This window comes from Elephas maximus, chromosome 12 (genome assembly GCF_024166365.1).
Source record: "Elephas maximus indicus isolate mEleMax1 chromosome 12, mEleMax1 primary haplotype, whole genome shotgun sequence".
Lineage (NCBI taxonomy): Eukaryota > Metazoa > Chordata > Mammalia > Proboscidea > Elephantidae > Elephas > Elephas maximus.
Window position 1 is genome coordinate 19,371,565 of NC_064830.1, and position 18,546 is coordinate 19,390,110.

General features: G+C 36.9%; 1 protein-coding gene across 4 annotated transcripts in view; it reads left to right on the forward strand.

Moving 5' to 3' along the window:
- Positions 1 to 18,546, forward strand: part of TAF1B (TATA-box binding protein associated factor, RNA polymerase I subunit B) — a 76,965-nt gene that overhangs the window by 53,156 nt on the left and 5,263 nt on the right. For all 4 annotated transcript variants that reach the window (XM_049903184.1, XM_049903182.1, XM_049903183.1 and 1 more), the window contains 5 exons: positions 593 to 770; positions 1,342 to 1,388; positions 3,935 to 4,025; positions 9,918 to 9,988; positions 12,678 to 12,900. In XM_049903184.1, the coding sequence (XP_049759141.1) occupies positions 593 to 770; positions 1,342 to 1,388; positions 3,935 to 4,025; positions 9,918 to 9,988; positions 12,678 to 12,900 (610 nt within the window). The remainder of the gene's footprint in view (positions 1 to 592; positions 771 to 1,341; positions 1,389 to 3,934; positions 4,026 to 9,917; positions 9,989 to 12,677; positions 12,901 to 18,546) is intronic.

Consider the following 18,546-nt stretch of genomic DNA (forward strand, 5'->3'; position numbering starts at 1 on the left):
TTAAGTGACTGATGCCTGGTCACAAAGCTAATGATTAGGAAGCCAAAACATAGGCCTAGATTTTCTGGTTCCAAGTATCACATTATTCATTCCTGAGTAATAGATGCAGCCCATGCCAAACTTCTGATTTCCTTAGGAAAGCAGTACATCTAGTTAAGTGCACGTGGAGGGCCTCCAGTGTGCTAGCCATGGTGCCAGCACCAAGTGTTCATTCCCTAGAGAAACTCTTGGTCTTAGAGGGGAGTTAGTCTGCACTAATTGCTGTAGAGACACAGACGAGAGACATGTATGAAACACTAGAAAAACTGAGGCACGGCTGTGTATTAATTCAGTGCCAAGGTGTGTCATATAAATAGTAGGTGTTTTAGGAAGTCAAAATAAGAAAAGGTATGCCTTGCCAAGATTCTACCAATATTAGTTTTTCTATATGGATATCATTTTTTGTTTTACTTTTTCACAAAATGTGTGTTTCCAAGTTCTAGCTTAGTATCATGTGTTTTAAGGTAAAGATTTTCTTATACATATATACATTGGTATATATATTCTTTACTTAACTGAAGAATTTACTTTATACAATTTTGTTCTTCAACAGATGAAATGCACAATTTAACCTGCCAAGTGGTAAAACTAACTGGAATAGGAGAAGTGGATTTTTTGACATTTGATCCTATAGCTAAAATGGCAAAAACTGTTAAATATGATGTACAAGCTGTAGCTATCATTATAGTAGTACTGAAACTTCTCTTTTTATTGGATGACAATTTAGAATGGTAAGTGTATGTCTTAATTTTATGAAAAGTAGCATTGTACTGATCTTAGTTTTAAAAAGCTAAGGGGAAAAAAAAAAGAATTGTATTGCTTTTTCCTAATTGTTAGAAGTTAAAGTCCTAAAGAAGCATTTAACTATTTATATATGTCTTTAGGCTCTAGGAGCCCTCGTGGTACAGCGGTTAAGAGCTTGGCTGCTACCAAAAGATAGGCAGTTCGAATGCACCAGCTGCTCCTTGGAAACCCTTGAAGCAGTTCTCTGTTCTACAGGGTTGCTATGAGTCCTATGAGTCGGAATCGACTCGACGGCAACAGATTTTAGGCTCTTGGCACTGTGTGTCTCTCAATGATTATTTTAGAAGGTAAAAGAATCTTATAATGTTACCTCCCAAATGCCAACAAAGAATGGCAATATTCATAGCATCTTCCTCCTTGTTTCAGTGATTACTTTGTCATTAAAATCTGATATCAGTTTCAAGTACAATTCTATGCCTTTCTTTCAGAAGAATTCAAAATTTAGCTTTCCAAATAAGGGATTTCTAAATAAATTAACTTGTTTATTGTTATCTGCAGGTCTTTATCTAATCTTGCTGAAAAACATAACGAAAAGAACAAAGAAGGTACTTAATTTTTCATCAAATTTAAAATGATTGTAATGATGGATTAAAAGATAGGAGTAAATGTAGGGGAAAAAAAACTTTGAAAAATATACACACATATAAAATTGTATTCCTTGTACGTTGTACCAGGATTATATTTTCATATAATGATCTAATTATGTCTCTAAACTACTAAACAAATTGTTGCAGCCACCATGTCAACTCCATCTCATTGAGGGTCTTCCTCTTTTGCACTGACCCCCTACTCTACCAAGCATCATGTCCTTCTCCAGGGCTGGTCCCTCCTGATAACATGTCCAAAGTATGTGAGACAAAGTCTCTCCATCCTTGCTTCTAATGAGCATTCTGGTTTTACTTCTTCCAAAACAGATTTGTTTGTTCTTCTGGCAGTCCATCGTACATTCAGTATTCTTTGCTAGCCTTGTAATTCAAATACATCAGTTCTTCTTTGGTCTTCTTTATTCATTGTCCAGCTTTTGCATGCATATAAGGCAACTGAAAATACCGAGGCCTGGGTCAGGCACACCTTAGTCCTCATCTTTACTTTATAACATTTTAAAGTGGTCTTTTGCAGGAGATTTGCCCAATGCAGTATATCATGTGATTTCTTGACTGCTGCTTCCTTGGGCATTAATTGTGGATCCAGGTAAAACGAAATCCTTGACAACTTCAGTATTTTCTCCATGATATTGTTTATTGGTCCAGTTGTGAGGATTTTTGTTTTCTTTATGTTGAAGTGTAATCCATACTGAAGGCTATAGTCTCTGATCTTGATCAACAAGTTCTTCAAGTCTTCTTTACTTTCAGTAACCAAAGTTGTGTCATCTGCATATCACAGGTTGTTAACCAGTCTTCCTCCAGTGCTGATGCCCCATTCTTCTTCATATAGTCCAGCTTCTTACATTATTCGCTCAGCATACAAATTGAATAAGTATGGTGAAAGGATACAGCCCTGATACACACGTAGATTGAAAGAACCAGAACAGTCAGAATGAAAATAATGAGAATACTGACACATTATGAAAAATGTAACCAGTACCTTTGAACAATATGTGTAGAAATTGTTAAATGGGAACCAGATTTTCTGTGTAAACTTTCACTAAAAACACAAGAAGATATTATTTTAAAAATATATGTCTTTAGTGTCTAACCTAGTGACTGGCCTAAGAGCAACTCCATAAAGTTTAGTAAATATGTAAATTCTTAAATTCAATTCCACCTTCTAAATTATTCTAACTAGTTCACTGGTTTTAGGAGCTTGGATTTAATAATAGTAATCAGTTTGTGTGTTTTTTCCAGAATATATGCAAAATAAAATTGTTCTTTCTGCACATGGTTCTGTATCTCCTGCATACAGTGGAAGGTTGAACTGGATGTCTGCTAATGTCCCTTCTAATACTAAAAAGTCAGAGTAGACTGTGTAGACAATTAGAATAAACAAAGTACTTTGACATATTGTCTTCTCTGTGATCCTCAGAGTAAGTCTATGCTGTCAGCAGGGCAAAGATCATTGTCTCCATTCTCTGCTTCCCCTCCTTTCCGCCTTCCCCTGCTGCCCCCACATTACTGACGAGGTTTAAAGAAGTTGTGACTTACTCAGGGTTACCAAACTGAATTGTTTATAGTTTTTCTCTATCCTTATAGTTCTTTTGGTAGTTTTCTTTTCTCTGTGGCTGTGTGGCATACAAGGTTATATTGGATTGATTGATGATTATATTGGCCAGTTGAGCAGATTTTTATTTAGTCATTGAAAGGTACTGTATTCATTAGGGAATGTAAAAAATTTAGCCTTTCATTTAATCATCTTCTTCCTATCAGCCTTCCTTTCTTCTGACTCCCTCACTCTGTAATCCTCCTCTCTGCTTTACCTTTTCATTTTCCTTTTTTACCTCCCTGTTCTTCCCACCTCCCCGTATGGAATGAATAAAAGAGTGAATTATTATACTTACGACATTCAATTCTGTTGCCCCTCTAACCTCCACATCTTGAACACACACTCACTCCAACTGTCTAGTGCAGTCTACTTTTTTACTTACCTAGATTTTTGGGGTTAGGATTATAAAGAACAGGAATAGGGTTAGTGAAACTGGAATTCTGGAGTCAGCTGTTATAGTACTGTTCACACATTTATCAGTCATTTGTTCCTTGGTTTATGTATTTATCAAGCATATTGGAGCACCACCATATGCCAAGCACTGTGCTAGGCGCTGGGTTTGGGAGGAGGAGACCTGATTGTGTAGTGACAAGGAAAATGTGTCTTCTCCTCTCAAGGATGGTATAATCAAGCCTAGGGGAAACAGACATATAAAAAGATTATTTCCGTATAATCTAATTAGAGCCATAATGTAGACAGGAACACGGAGGAGGGAGTGATGGATTGCTTGGGAGAGTCATGTCAGAGTATGGAGACAATTACTTTACCCATCATTTCCAAGAGCTATTATATACATGTTTAGCTACATCGGTGAATGAAGATTCAAATGAACAATGTATATTATGATAATTTAGTGTATTTGGTTAATATTCATGGATTTCATTTCTTTCAGATAACCCATGGTTTGATTTCAGAAAGTGGTACCAAGTAATGAAGAGAACTGTTGATGAGAAAAAACAAAAATGGGAAGAAGCCAGAGCCAAGTATGTTCTCTCTTCTGGTTTTGTATTCATCTACTTTTTCCAAGTCTGTTACATCACTTTTGAAAGCTGAAGTTTCATCAGTATAGACTCATCAACATTGTGACTTATTGCTAGAAATATTAACCATACATTATAATTAACTTTTTTTTTTTTAACATTACTATTAACTACAGATTTTATTTGCATCTTACCAGTGTTTCCATTAATGTCTTCTTTCTGTTCCAGGATCTAATCCAGGGTACCACATTGTATTTAGTAATTAACTTTTTATAATTTTCATGAGTCTCGTCTGTATTTCCAATTCTCCTCCCCCTTCCCATTTTGCAAAGTTGGTTATTTTCTGTCTATGCTTCCCAGTATTACGAAGATTATAAATATCAGCCTGTGACATATGTAATATATGAGAATGTTCCCCCAAAATAAAGATCCCTATGAAAATCAAAAGAAAGTGAACAGAGAGCATATTTAATTCAGTCAGTCTCACTGTTGCACTTTTTTGAACTCTCATTCTGATTTAGGCCTGTCATGGTAGAGTAGAAAGAGCATAGCTTGAGAGACAGACAGGGCTAGGTTTGATTCGGATTGCATAACTAGCTGTGTAACCTTGGGCAAGTTACTTAACCTCTTAGCCTCAGTTCACTGAAATTTAGTTCGTTCATAAATTTTCAGAGACACCATCTCATACAGTATAGGGTACATTGCTATTGCTCTCTGCTTTCTATTCTTAGAACTTTGAGTCTCTGTGAGACTTTGAAGAAAAGTTTAACATCTCTGTATTTTTATGTAAATTTTCAATAGTACTAATTTGACCAGATTTCTTATATCCTTTGAGAAAAATCAAGGTTCTTTAAATTAGTTAAAATGATAATTTGGTCACCTGCAGCTTCTTCCTTGGTGAAATAGAGATAATAATGCCAACTCATATGCTCTTCTAATTAAGAACTAATTTTCAAGTTTCAGAGGTGGAACTAGATGATTTTTCCCTTAAATTTAAGAGAGCTCCTAAATAGAGAAACAGACTCAAAGGGTGGATAAAGCTCTATGGGGAAGAAGATCCTTGCAAAAAGGGAGAAGAGAACCAGTTTCTCACTATTCAGGATTGGCCCACAATGATAATGGAGAAATGGGTGAGAGGGGAACTTATTCTGACAGCCTATGGATCCCCAGGAAATTAGGGCCTTCCTCTTCCTTGTCGGAGGAGGAATGGCTCTTGAGTCAGCCAGTCTCAGTGGGTACAAGAGCAGCAACAAGAACAAAAGTTTGCTCTGTTGTCTTAGGTTATCTTGGTGAAGCAGCCATTGGGCTTTCATTTTTATAGTGCCAGCTGGGGTTAGTTCTGACTGATATTGAGAGGTCAGGTGTTCAGGGGCCACACTACCCAGGCTTCTCAGTGGCTAGCTAAGCATTCATTAGCCCAAACCAGGCACCTACTCAGACTTCAAAATAGCTATTAGAGCCCAAATTCAGATTGGAATGTTAAAATTAATTGTTCATCTAAGGCTTACTGACTTTTAGCTACCTTAGGGGAGAATTTAATGACCAAAAAAGTTAAGTCTAGTTACAAAATGGCATTTTGCAGGGAGACAGGAGGCCCCAGGGAAGGAATTGCGCAGGGAATCCATTACCGGGATCTTACTTCATAGGGTATGTGCTAAGGGCTAAGTGAGATAACAGACAAATCACCACTAACTTGTGCTTGGGCACGAAGCCCCAGCGCATGCTGATTATCTCTCTCTCCCACCCTATTCACCTGTATTTTTGACGTAAATTTCTAATTTTTCTCTCTGTTCTTCTGGATATCACCTTCCATGTTTGTATCTAGACTATATAAAAACTATATATGGTATCTAGATTGTATATAAAATATATATCATTTGTTATCTAGACTATCTAAAGAATTCTCATACAATAAGAAAACAATCCAGTTTTAAAAATGGATGAAAGATTTGAATTGACACTTCACCAAGGAAATACATAAACCAAAAACCCATTGCCATCGAGTCACAGTGACCTTACAGGACAGAGTAGAACTGTCCTGTCGAGTTTCCAAGAAGCACCTGGTGGATTTGAACTGCTGACCTTTTGGTTAGCAGCTGTAGCACTTAACCACTACACCACCAGGGTTCCTGGCAAATAATCACATAAACAGATGTTCGACATCATTAATCAGTAGGGAAATGCAAATTAAAATCACAATGAATATCACTGCATACCAATTAGAGTGGCTAAAAAAAAAAAAAAAAAACTAATCATACCAAGTGTGGGAATGCAAAATGAGACAGCCATTTTGGAAAGTTTGGCAGCTTCTTATAAATTTAAACACAGTTATCATACTAGTACTTTTCACTTCTAGATATTTAGTGAAATGAAAACTCCACCTAAAAATCTGTATGTAAATGTTTATACTGGTTTTATTAATAAGTACCAAAAACAGGCAACAACCCAGAGGTTCTTCAGCTGGTGAATGGATCAACAGACTGAGGTACAGCCATGCAATGGAACACCATTCAGCAATACAAAAGACCAACCATCTGATACAGCCAGCAGTATCGTGACTCAAATGCATTATGCTATATGAAAGACTCAAAAGGCTATACATACTATATGATTTCATTTATGTGATATTCCAGAAAAGGCTAAACTATAGGGACAGAAAATAGATCATTGGTTGCCAGGATTTGGGGATGTGGTGAGGGCGTAACCATCAAGGAGCATGGAGAATTTTTTGAAATGATGGAACTATTCTGTATATTAATCATGGTGTTGATTAACCATGGGTTTGTGAAAACTTGTAGAACTGTACGCTGAAAAAGGTGAATTTTGCTATATGTAAATTATACCTCAATTTTCAAAAGTACGGAAACGAATCATATAGTGACTGGAGGGCAGCATACAGATAATTTACAACATAACATAGGGACTTGGTGGCACGTCTCTGTTTTTGTAGCTTTATGTAATGACAAGAGGTAAGCTGAAGAGAGGTAGAGTAAATCTTTGAAGAAGCTTCAGTTTCAGAAGTGGCATCCGAACAGTTAGTTTTATCGTTTCAGATCACCTTCACCATTCTCTATAGGGTCCCTATGAATCAGAATTGACTTGACGGCGACTGGTTTTACCATCCTCTGGGCATATAACCCAAGGAAATAATAATCCCTCTTTGATTATAGCATAATTGCCACCTGTGTAAGGAGCCCTGGTGGCACAGTAGTTAAGCACTCGACTGCTAACCAAAAGGTTGGCGGTTTGAACCCACCAGTGGCTCTGTGGGAGAAAGATGTGGCAGTCTGCTTCTGGGGGGATTACAGCCTTGGAAACCTTATGGGGCAGTTCTGCCTTATCCTATAGGGTCTCTATGAGTTGGATTTGACTCGACAGCAATGGGGTTTTTTTTATATGCCGGGATTGGAATTAGACTTTTTAGTTTAGGGAACTTCTTTATTGTTTTAGATTTTTTATCATGAGTATGTTGTTAATTTTATAATTTAAGAAATCGTATCATAAAAAAGCTATCTTCAAGAATCGCAGACTCATTCACACAAAATTGAACAAGTTCCCTGATGTGGTGTAAATGTGCTATGGTTCACTAACCTTTAGTTCACATGTAATTTTCAGGAAGACCATCTCCCGTATAACATTGATTACATTTCTAGTGATGAGAGAAATTTCATTTCAGTTTTTAACATTTTAAATCACCATGAGCATCCAAAATAAAAAGTTAACTCCTTTTTTATATGAAGTGATTTGAGCAGATGTTTTTTAAATCCTTGGGAAAAATTCTTCAAATTGGTTTAAGTGATAATTTGCTATGATAATATTACTAAAATGTTTACTTTTTATCTGCATTTTCTTTCCCAGCTTTAAGAAGAAATGATAAAAAAAATTACCAATTATAGAACATTATCAATTTAAAAATAAGAATGTTTATATTGCTGGCTTTCTAATCTTTATCATCTTCTTCTCTAGAAAGTCCACAAATATTTCTTGAGTACCTGCTAGCCAAGCATTTTGTCAAGCACTGATAATAATTACTTCTAACAATCGTATAGAATTTAAAGACCTTTTTACATACATTGTTGTCTATTCCTCACAACAATCTTGTGTTAAGTTGGAGACATGTTTAGAGATGTTAAATTCATTTGTTCATTTATTTCCATTCATTCTTCAACAAATGTTTAAGTGAGCCCCTACTATGTACCAGTCACAGCCGACACTGGGCTATAAAGAAGACTGGGGCATAGTCTCTGCCTCTGAGAACCTCCATAGTTTGTCGAGTTATTAGTCACTCAAGGCCATACCACTAGGAAGTGGCAGAGCCAGGTCCTCTGATTCAGGGTTTTTCCCCATGTACCACAGCACTTCTCAAAATAAGAAAAGGGCCAGAAACCAAGCAGTTAATATTTTTTTTAATTAATACTTTTTTTTTAAGAGTAGTTTTAGGTTTACAGAAAAAAAGAACATAAAATACAGAGTTGCTTTATACTCCTTCTCTCCTTGCCTGCAGTTTCCCATTATTAACATCTTACATTCGTGCAGTTCATTTGTTAAAATTGATGAACCAATATTGATACAGTGTTCTTAACTAAAGTTCATAGTTTAGCTAGAGTTCACTCTTTGTGTTGTACAGTTCTATCGGTTTTGACAAATGTGTAATGTCAAGTGTCCACCATTACAGTATCTTACAGAGTGGTGTCATTGCCCTAAAAATTCCGTGTCCCATCTGTTCATCCCACCTCTTCTATCCCCCTGTATTTGTTTTTTACTATAAATTACGGAAGCCCTCTATTTTAGGGAACTAAAAGGTAATGAAAATGAGTCTAAAAGTGAACACTGGATGTTATCTTACTCCCAGAGCAGCAGCGCCTGCTTGGCAAAGACTAGCAATGACCAAATTCTAGCTTTATGCTGGAATCTAGAGCTAGGACGAGAAATACAACATGTCACTTACCTTTGGCCTGGTCATGCCAAATCTAGATGACTCTTGGTCTTTGCAACCTGGAGAGGGTAACCCACGGGGCCAGGTCAATCCAGGATCTCCATTTTATAGTGGCAATCCCTGGCTGGCATTCTCTAGGCAAGAATCGTTTGGGACTGTTAGAACCATGTCATGCTGGAATCTAGATTTCTCTACTTCATTCCTATCCAGAATAGGATAGATTTCAAGGGGTTCAGTACCAGAGAGACATTCATCTAATTGTTTGTAAGAGTTACCAGAGTCAGAAGTACTACTAACTTAGTCCTCAGCAAAAGGGCAGTTGGAGCAAAGACAAGGAGGAACAATTGTTCCCTGAGTAGCTTAACTTTATAAGAATGAGCACTTTTAACTTAGTACTGAAGTCACTTCAGCCAAAGATTAGACAGACCCATAAAACAAAACGAAACTTAATGGGCACACAAACCCAGGGGCAAGGACGAGAAGGCAGGAAGAGACTGGAAAGCTGATAATGAGGAACCCAAGGTGGAGAAGGGGAGAGTGCTGATGCTTTGTGGGGTTGGCAGCCAATGTCACAAAACAATATTTGTATTAATTGTTTAATTGCTCTGTAAACCTTCATCTAAAGCACAATTTAAAAAAAAAAAAAAAAGAATGAGCAGCAAGGGAATTTTATGGTGAGGGAAACCATCTCCCTGTTTCTTATATAATTAATAGTTTCTTCAGGAACTTCTGTGATTCGGGAGGCTTTTGGGAGAGGCACCTCATTCTATTCGTCTGCACTCTCATTCAGCGCTACTTGCTTACTTCTAGACTTAAGCTCTACCCACATGTGTCAATAAATGACTCTAAGCCAGAGCTTTTACAATATCAGGAATTCACATACTGCTTCAGAGACACTGTTCTCTGAAATGCATTTAAGCTCATTTCTTCTCCATCCTGCTCCAACTTTTCTTGTATAGGTACATATGGAAAAGTGAAAAGCCAGTCTACCACTCATCCATCGATAAGTCAGTGGTATACAAAAGAAGAGGTGAGTTAAGTTTTTCTTGTTAATGCCAAGTAACAAAACAGCTGTAGAAAAGCTAATTATCTTGACTTGAAAAGTGAATAATGTTTCTTACTTCAACAAATATTCCAGGGCTCATATACATCCAAAGGAGCGTCATCTCTTTCAAGACATCTCCACACAGATTCTTCTATTTATTTCAGTAACATGCCGTTATTCAAAATAGAGCTTAAGTTCTCATCAAAATCAAAAATGCTATTTCTGTGACTTTTGGAACTCTTTGGAGAATTGCCTTTAGATGGTCTTGTCCATTCTTTTAACTATTCCCAGTGGCTACAAATGTTTTGATTTGCCGGGTCTTATTTTTTAATTACCAGACGTTATTGAAGCCAGGTGTCTTGAATAAAATTGATGACATGAGGAAAGTACTTTTTGTGTTCAACAGTGATAAATAGCTTCAAAGTGGTTTTCTTGACTGGTTCATAAAATCGACTAACCCCTTATTTCACTCAAAGTAAAATCCAAGTCCTGACAGTGGCCAACAAGGCCCTACAAGATCTGCTTCCCTTATTGCACCCCAGTTATGTTGACCTTTTTGCAGTTCCTCATGCACCCTCATAGACGTCAGGCACACTCCTGCCTGTGGCCTGTGTACTGGCTATTCCTGCCAACTTAAATGATTCCCCTCTCTCTATCTCTCTCTCTTAGCCTGCCCGGCTAATCCACTCATCTTCAAGCTTTGCTCAAATATCACCTTTTTCATGAGGCTAACCCTAACCCTGCTCCGACCTACCCTCTTCCCTGTCCCAGCACTTCTGATCTCCCAGTCCCCCCTTCTTTTTTATTTCATCGTGGTAAAATATGTATAACCAAAAAATTGCCATTTTAACCATGCGTAAGCATACAGTTCAGCGACATTAATTGCATTCACCATGTTGTGCAGCCACCACCACTATATCCAAATGGTTTTCAAACAGAAACTCAATCTCCATGAAGCAGTAACTCCCCATCTTCCCCTCCTTGCTGCTTGGTAACCACGAATAAACTTGGGTCTCTAGGCATATGCCTCCTCTAGATATTTCATATAAGTAGGATTATACATAGTATCTTCATACTGTCTTCAGGGTTCATCCATGTTGTAGCATGTATCAGAACTTCATTTCTGAATTATGAATATTATTAATATGAATATGAATGTTATGATTAATATTCCATTATATGGGTGTACCACTTTTTGTTTATTCGTCTGTTGATGGATATTTGGATTCTCTCCGCTTTTTGGCTATTGTGTATAATGATGCAGTGAACATTGGTATACAAGTATCTTTTTGAGTCTCTGCTCTAAAGTCTTTTGGGTGCATACCTACCCATGAGTGGAATTGCGGGTCATATGTTTTGGGATGGTAATTCTGTGTTTAACTTTTTGAGGAATCTCAGAAAGGTTTTCCATAGTAGCTGCACCATTTTACATTCTCATCAGCAGTGGGTGAGAGTTCCAGTTTCTCCACATCCTGATCAAAACTTGTTGTTTCCTGTTTTTCTGGTAATAGCCATCCTATTGTGTGATATCTAATCAGTGATACCTCATTGTGGTGTTGATTTGCATTTCTTTAATGACTAATGATGTCAAACATCTTTTTACGTGCTTATTAGGCATTTGCATGTCTCCTTTGGCAAAATGTATATTCAGGTCCTTTTCCCAGTTTTTTAATTGGGTTGTGTGTTTTTTTGTTGTTGTGTAAGAGTTCTTTATATATTCTGCTTATTTAACCCTTATCAGATATATGATTTCCAAATATTTTCTCCCATTTTGTAAATTTTCTCTTCACTTTCTTGATAAAGTCCTTTGATGCAAAAAAAGTTTTAAATTTTCATGAAGTCCAGTTTTTTGTCTTTTATTGCTCATGCTTTTTGATGTCACATCTAAGAATCCATTGCCACAAACAAGGTCTTGAAGTTTTATCCCTATGCTTTCTTCTAAGAGTATTATTATTTTAGTCCTTATATTTAGGTCCTTGATCTATCTTGAGTTAATTTTCTTATATGGTATTAAGTATAGGTCCAACTTTATTCTTTCACACGTGTAGATCCAGCTGTCCCAGCACCGTTTGTTGAAGAGACCATTCTTTCCCCTTTGAATGGACTTGGCACCCTTGTCAAAAATCATTTGACCATAATGTATGGGTGTATTTCCAGACTTTCAATTCTATTCCTTTGGACTGTATGTCTATCCTTATATTAGTACCAGATTGTTTTGATTACTGTGGCTTTACAGTACATTTTTAAATCAGGAGTTGTGAGTTCCCCTACTTTGTTTTTCTTTTTCAAGGTTGTTTTGGCTCTTCAGAGCCCCTTGCAATTATTTGAGGATCCGCTTTTCCATTTCTGCAAAAAAGTTGACTCTTTCTTTCTTTCTTTCTGTTAGGCCTGCTTTATTCTTTACATGCTTTCATTATTATAATCACTAGTTCATCTTTCCTACTCTAGACTCTTAGCTCTTTGAGGGCGGAGATCGTGACTAATACAGGATTGTATTTCGGTGCCAAGTACAATATCTGGTACATAGTAGATAGCAAATGTTTGTTTTTTACAATGAATGAATGAACAAATAAATATTAATTTTGTCATATTTATTTTCAAATAAGTCTGTTTATGTCATACTTTGTGATTTAACATTAATTTTTATTTTATTCCTTTTTTTCTCCATTTCCAGAAATGGTAGTGAGTCTACAGAAACAATTTAGCACACTGGTTGATTCAACACCAACTGTTGGAAAAAAAAGCCCTTCAAGTTTTCAGTTCAGCTGGTCTGAAGAAGACACTGATAGAACTTGTTTCCATGGACATAGCCTCCAGGGAATCCTGAAAAAGAAAGACCAGTCTCTGACAACCAAGAATTCACTGTATTGGCTTAGTACACAGAAATTCTGTAAAAGGTACACAGTGCTCTTAGTAATCAAAAGATATAAGACATGGTGCAATCCCCAGTTTGGCCTGAAATAGTGTTCTTTTCTAATTAAAAAAAAGTTAAAATAGTTGACTATAATAAGAGCCTGATAGATTATTTGTTGGAATGAGAAAATGATGAGCTTAAAATCAAGATAATGAGAATTATAAATTGAATCTTGCACAAGAATTTTCGGAAGCCTGCAAAAAAAAATCAAGAAAGCTGTTGTAGCACAATTATCACAAACCTGTTCTTCCTGGCTAAATTAACCTGCACTGAAACAGCCAAAACAACAGAAGTATAAACGAATGCGGATCAGGAGAGCATACTGTATCTTCTCATGTATTTTTCTGAATAAGTTACTTATATCATGCCCCTTTCCCTCTTACTACTGCCTCATGTACTTACTAAAAATAAGGATATTCGCCTAGGTTACCACAGTGGTGGTTGCTGTTGTTAGGTGCTGTTGAGTCGATTAGGACCCACAGCAGCCCTGCGTACAACAGAACAAAACACTGCCTGGTCCTGCGCCATCCTCACAGTTGTTGCTATGTTTGAGCCCGTTCTTGTAGCCACTATGTCAGTCCATCTCACTGAGGGTCTTCTTCATTCAAAGGAAATAGAGATATTAGTTTGAGCTTGATAGTGATATCTTGTGTAAATGCTTAAATAAATTTTAATAGTCGTCTTAAAAATAGAGTTGACTTCCCACATATAAATGCAGTCAGATCAATGAGAATAATGAAAAAAATTTAAGAGACTCATTTCTAAAATAGTACCTATCCTGTATCTATGGGGAAACCCTGGTGGTGTAGTGGTTAAGAGCTACAGCTGCTAACCAAAAGAGGTTGGCAGTTCAAATCCACGAGGCGCTCCTTGGAAACTGTATGGGGCAGTTCTACTCTGTGCTATAGGGTCACTATGAGTCGGAATTGACTTGATGACAATGGGTAGGTGGTAGGTATATCTATGGACTAAGGCATATTGGCAAATATGAATAAAAAATTCCCTGGTAAAGACCAGAAAGTAATACAAAAAATGAAGAATCCTAGTTTTAATTTACAAGTCTACCACAGAAGAGAAGTTATCAGAGAATCAGGTGCATGAGTGAAACATACAGTATAATTTTATACAGAGTAGGTGTGTCTTCTGGACTAATTACCACTGAGATTGTATTTTAGTTCAGTTGCTTAGTTATTGCTTTGATTTTTTTTTTTTTCCCCTTTCTCAACCCTCTGCATTCCCTGTTCAGATTCTTTCCTCTTAGCTACTAGGCATGTAAAGACTAGGCAACAAAGCTTACTTTTATGATTATTGAGTTTGGAGAAAGTGAGATTAAAGATAGGAAACCAGAGGGAATTAATCTGCGTGGGACATAGCAAAAACCCTAGAGTGACCAAAAAGTAAAATACATGCAAGCTTTTGACTTGGGTCAGATTTAATGATCGGCCCTTCAGCAGACGAGCTTCACTGCCTTCTCACACTTCTTCCTTAGTGATAGGTTGCTTCCTTATTTTCTCTCTGTCATCTTAATGAAGAGCTTTATATTCCCTATAAAAGGTAGATGTTGGAATAATACAGTGTAAGTTATTGTTTAGGTAATCTATTTTATATGACTCAGAAAATTTCATCAGGGAGTGGGTGGTGAAGAACGTGGTACTTCCCAAAGTACAAATTTTGCTTTTTCTTTAATTACACTGAAATTCAAATCAAAAGAGTATTTTTTGGGCACTTGAAAGTAAATGCCTGTCTTAAATCCTAGGTGGATCCCAAGATAAATCCCGAAGTTTTGTTTTTTTCCTGAGCCTAGGTGGAGAGAAGAGGTCTGTTAGGAGAGTGTGTCTTTTTTCCTCCATGTCTTCTGTAGTGTCTTAGCAATAGCTGTAGAGAGGAGCACAAGGATTAAAAACTACGGGACAGTTAGAGAAAATTCTTTCAACTTGACTATATATTTGAATTTTTTTCATAATGTGAGGGGAAAAAAGCTAAAGCAGTTCAGGCTATGCCGTAAAATTCCTTTCTTTCTCGCCTATTTTAATTTTTAGCTCAGTTGTATATAATACTAGTGAAAAGGCCATTGAGTAAGCTGGTATTACAACTTTGAAGTCACTTCATCACTCGGTTTCTTTATATTTAAAATAAAAAGATTCATCTAATATTCTTTCCTCCCTAACATTCTGAGTAATCTGTATGGGCAAAATAAGTCTCACTGTGACTTTATATTTTTATAGTAACTCACATCCCCATATTGGCTTAGAAATTGTCTATGGGGAAATTTTCCATAGTAGTTAAGAGGACTTGCTAGAGAATCAGGCTGTTATATCCCAGCTCTGCTACTTGCTAATGGTGGCCAAGTTACTTACCATCTCTGCAGTTTTCTTGCCCCGGTTATAAAGGCAGGGATAATACTGATCTTTTGCTCTGCTCAAAACCTTGAGTGACTCCTACCTCATTCAGAGTAAAATCCAAAGGCCCTGTGATGTCTGCAAGCCCCTACTTGATCTGTCCCTCTGCCACTTCCCTGACCTCATCTGCTACTGCCTGTATCTGTGCCCACTCCCTCTGTTCACACTGGCCTCCTAGCTGTTCCTTAAACTTGCCAAACACAGTCCTGATTCAGACCTTTGCACATATTGTGCCTTCTGCCTGCCCCACCCCCACCCTCTGTATATCCACATGGGCTCACTACTTTCAGGCTCTTGCTCAAATTTCACTTTCTCAGAGAGGCCTTCCTTAGCCACCCTGTCTAAAATAGCACCACCCCTCCTCTACACACAACCTGTCACTTGCCATCCCCCTCGCCTGTCTTATTTTTCCTTACAGCTCTTACTGCTATTGGATGTGTTATATACTTATTTGTCTACTTCCCCACACCAGAATATAAAGGCCTTGAGTGCAGGAACTCAGTCTCTTTTATTTAATGTCAAATCCCAGAGGCTAGAACAGGGCCTAGCACATAGTAGGTGCTTACCAAGTATTTGTTAAATGAATGAATGAATGGAAAATAAAGCCTTCCCCCAAAGAGTTCTTATGAGAATTTAATGATATTTGGTGTCTATGAGTCGGAATCGACTCAACGGCAGTGGGTTTGGTTTTTTTTTTTTTTGGTCAAACAGGAAGAACTCAATAAATAATCACTATGATCATTATTAGGAGCCCTAGTAGCGCAGTAGTTAAGCACTCGGCTGCAAACCAAAAGATCAGCAGTTCAAACTCACCAGCTGCTCCTCAGGAGAAAGATGTGGCAGTCTGCTTCCATAAAGATTACAGCCTTGGAAATCCTGTGGGGCAGTTCTACTCTGTCCTGACCTGAACTAGTCACAGCAGGATAACAGGCAATAACAAATTCTATATTATACTTGGTTTTATCTCATAATTTTAGCATAGTTTTCTGAGTTTATGATAAAGAATGTAACCCACTGTAAGATAGGGGTTCGACTTAGAAATAAAGTTCTTACTCTATCAAATAGTTTGGGACCATGTATTTTAAAAGAATCCCAATATTAAAAAAAGAAAGCCATTTTAAAATTTGACGTTTGTAACTACTTCTTTGTAGATTAGGATTTTCTTAATATTCTCAGCAATAAATTTGATGCTAGGCAATTATGACTGTGACGTCATCAGTAACTCCTGTTTAAAATGTTCGTTGCCAAACATTTATTACCAAGCTAATGTTAAAATTTATCAATTTTTACTAATAAGATGTTTTTAGCTAGTTTTTTTTGTTGTTATTTTACTAAGGGGGAAAAAAATTAAAAATCACAGTTATGGGAAGCCCTGATATTCTGAGGCCTCTGATGAGTTTTTTTATCCTTGTATCACTGAGCTGTTCCCTACAGCCCGTTTCTGTATCTGTTTTTATCCTTCTGATATCAAATTAGAGTTTTCCTTATGGTCCCTAGGTAAGAGAAACCATAATTTAACCCTCTTTGAGATAACATTTTAACTTGAAATTTGTCTGAAAGAAGCCCTATTTGTATAGATAGCAGAAATTTTTAAAAAATCAGAAAAAAGAAAAGCAGGAGGCCACTTGTTTATGAGAGTTTCTGTAAATGGCTTGTATTTGACGTCTGTTAAACCAGTCACTGAACATTTTAGTATTGGCTTTATTGTATATTATTAAAATAGCCTTAAGATTTTAAGTGAAAACAACCAAACATTTTTAAGGGCCTGTAGAGGAAGCGAACATTTTATGAGTCTGTTAAGTGCTACGGCTGCTAACCAAAAGGTCAGCAGTTCAAATCCACCGGGCCCTCTTTGGAAACTCTATGGGGCAGTTCTACTCTGTCCTATAGGTTCACTAGGAGCCAGAATTGACTCGATGGCAATGGGTTTGGGTTTGGTTTTTGGTTTTCTGTGTACCAAGTATTGGGTTAAGTGCTTAATATACATAATCCTTTTATCAACTCTATAAACCTGTTGTCATCATATCATTTCATATGTGTCTTAGTTATCTAGTGCTGCTATAAGACAAATACCACAAGTGGGTGGCTTTAACAAACTTATTTTCTCACAGTTTAGGAGGCTAGAAGTCTTAATTCAGGGCACTGGCCCTAGGGGAAGTCTTCTCTCTCTGGGGCAAGGCCCTTGTCGCTCTTCAGCTTGTTTCTTGGTTCCCTGGAGATCTCATGTGGCCTGGTATCTGTCTTCCCCCGTCTGTGCTTTCTTGCTGCTTGCTTAATCTGCTCTCTCATATCTCAAAGAGATTGGTTTAAAGCACACCTTACACTAATACTGCCTCATTAACATAACAAAGAAAACCCATTCCCAAATGGGATTATAACCACAGCTATAGTAGGATTTTTTTTACACTAATACTGCCTCATTAACATAACAAAGAAAACCCATTCCCAAATGGGATTATAACCACAGCTATAGTAGGATTTGCAGCACAGATTTTGGGGGGACACAATTCAAACCATAACAATCTATAAATATTTTTTAAACCAAACCATAATACCATTTATTTTACCAAAAACAACAAAAAAAACTGATAATTCCATAATATTATCAAACTTATTGTCAATTTTTACATTTTCCAATTGTCAGCTAATTTTTTTAAGTGTGTTTGACATAGAATCCAAATAAGGCTCTTATATTGCAGGTGGTTGATATATCCCTTAAGTATGTTTTAATCCATCAATTCCTCCTCTTTGTCTCTTATTTTCATTCTCTTTTAATTTACTTGTAGAGTAAGCCAGGTCATTTGTCCTGTGTAGTTTTTTTATAGTGTGGATTTTACTGGTTACAGCCTTAGGATATTTAATAAGTTCCTCCGTCCCTGTATTGCCGGTATCTTGGTAAAGACAGAGATTTGATCAGATTCAGGTTCCACTATCTTAAAACAGGTACTTTGTAAACTCTGCTTTCTACACTACATGTAGGAGTACAAGCCTAAGTATGAAGTCTGCTGTTTTAGTTTGAGTGGGGATTATTTGTCGTCTTTTGTTTGTTTTAAAAATACTTCCAGAATCCCTCCCTTACCTTGTATCATGGCCACAGATGGTGCTAAAAAAATTTTTTTCCTTTGTAAAATTAAAGAGTTTTAACAAATTATTCTAAATGTTCTTCTAGTTCAGAGTACTAGTTTAAACCTAACCATGTATGTTTGTTAAGTTGTTAAGTTTGGGGTTGT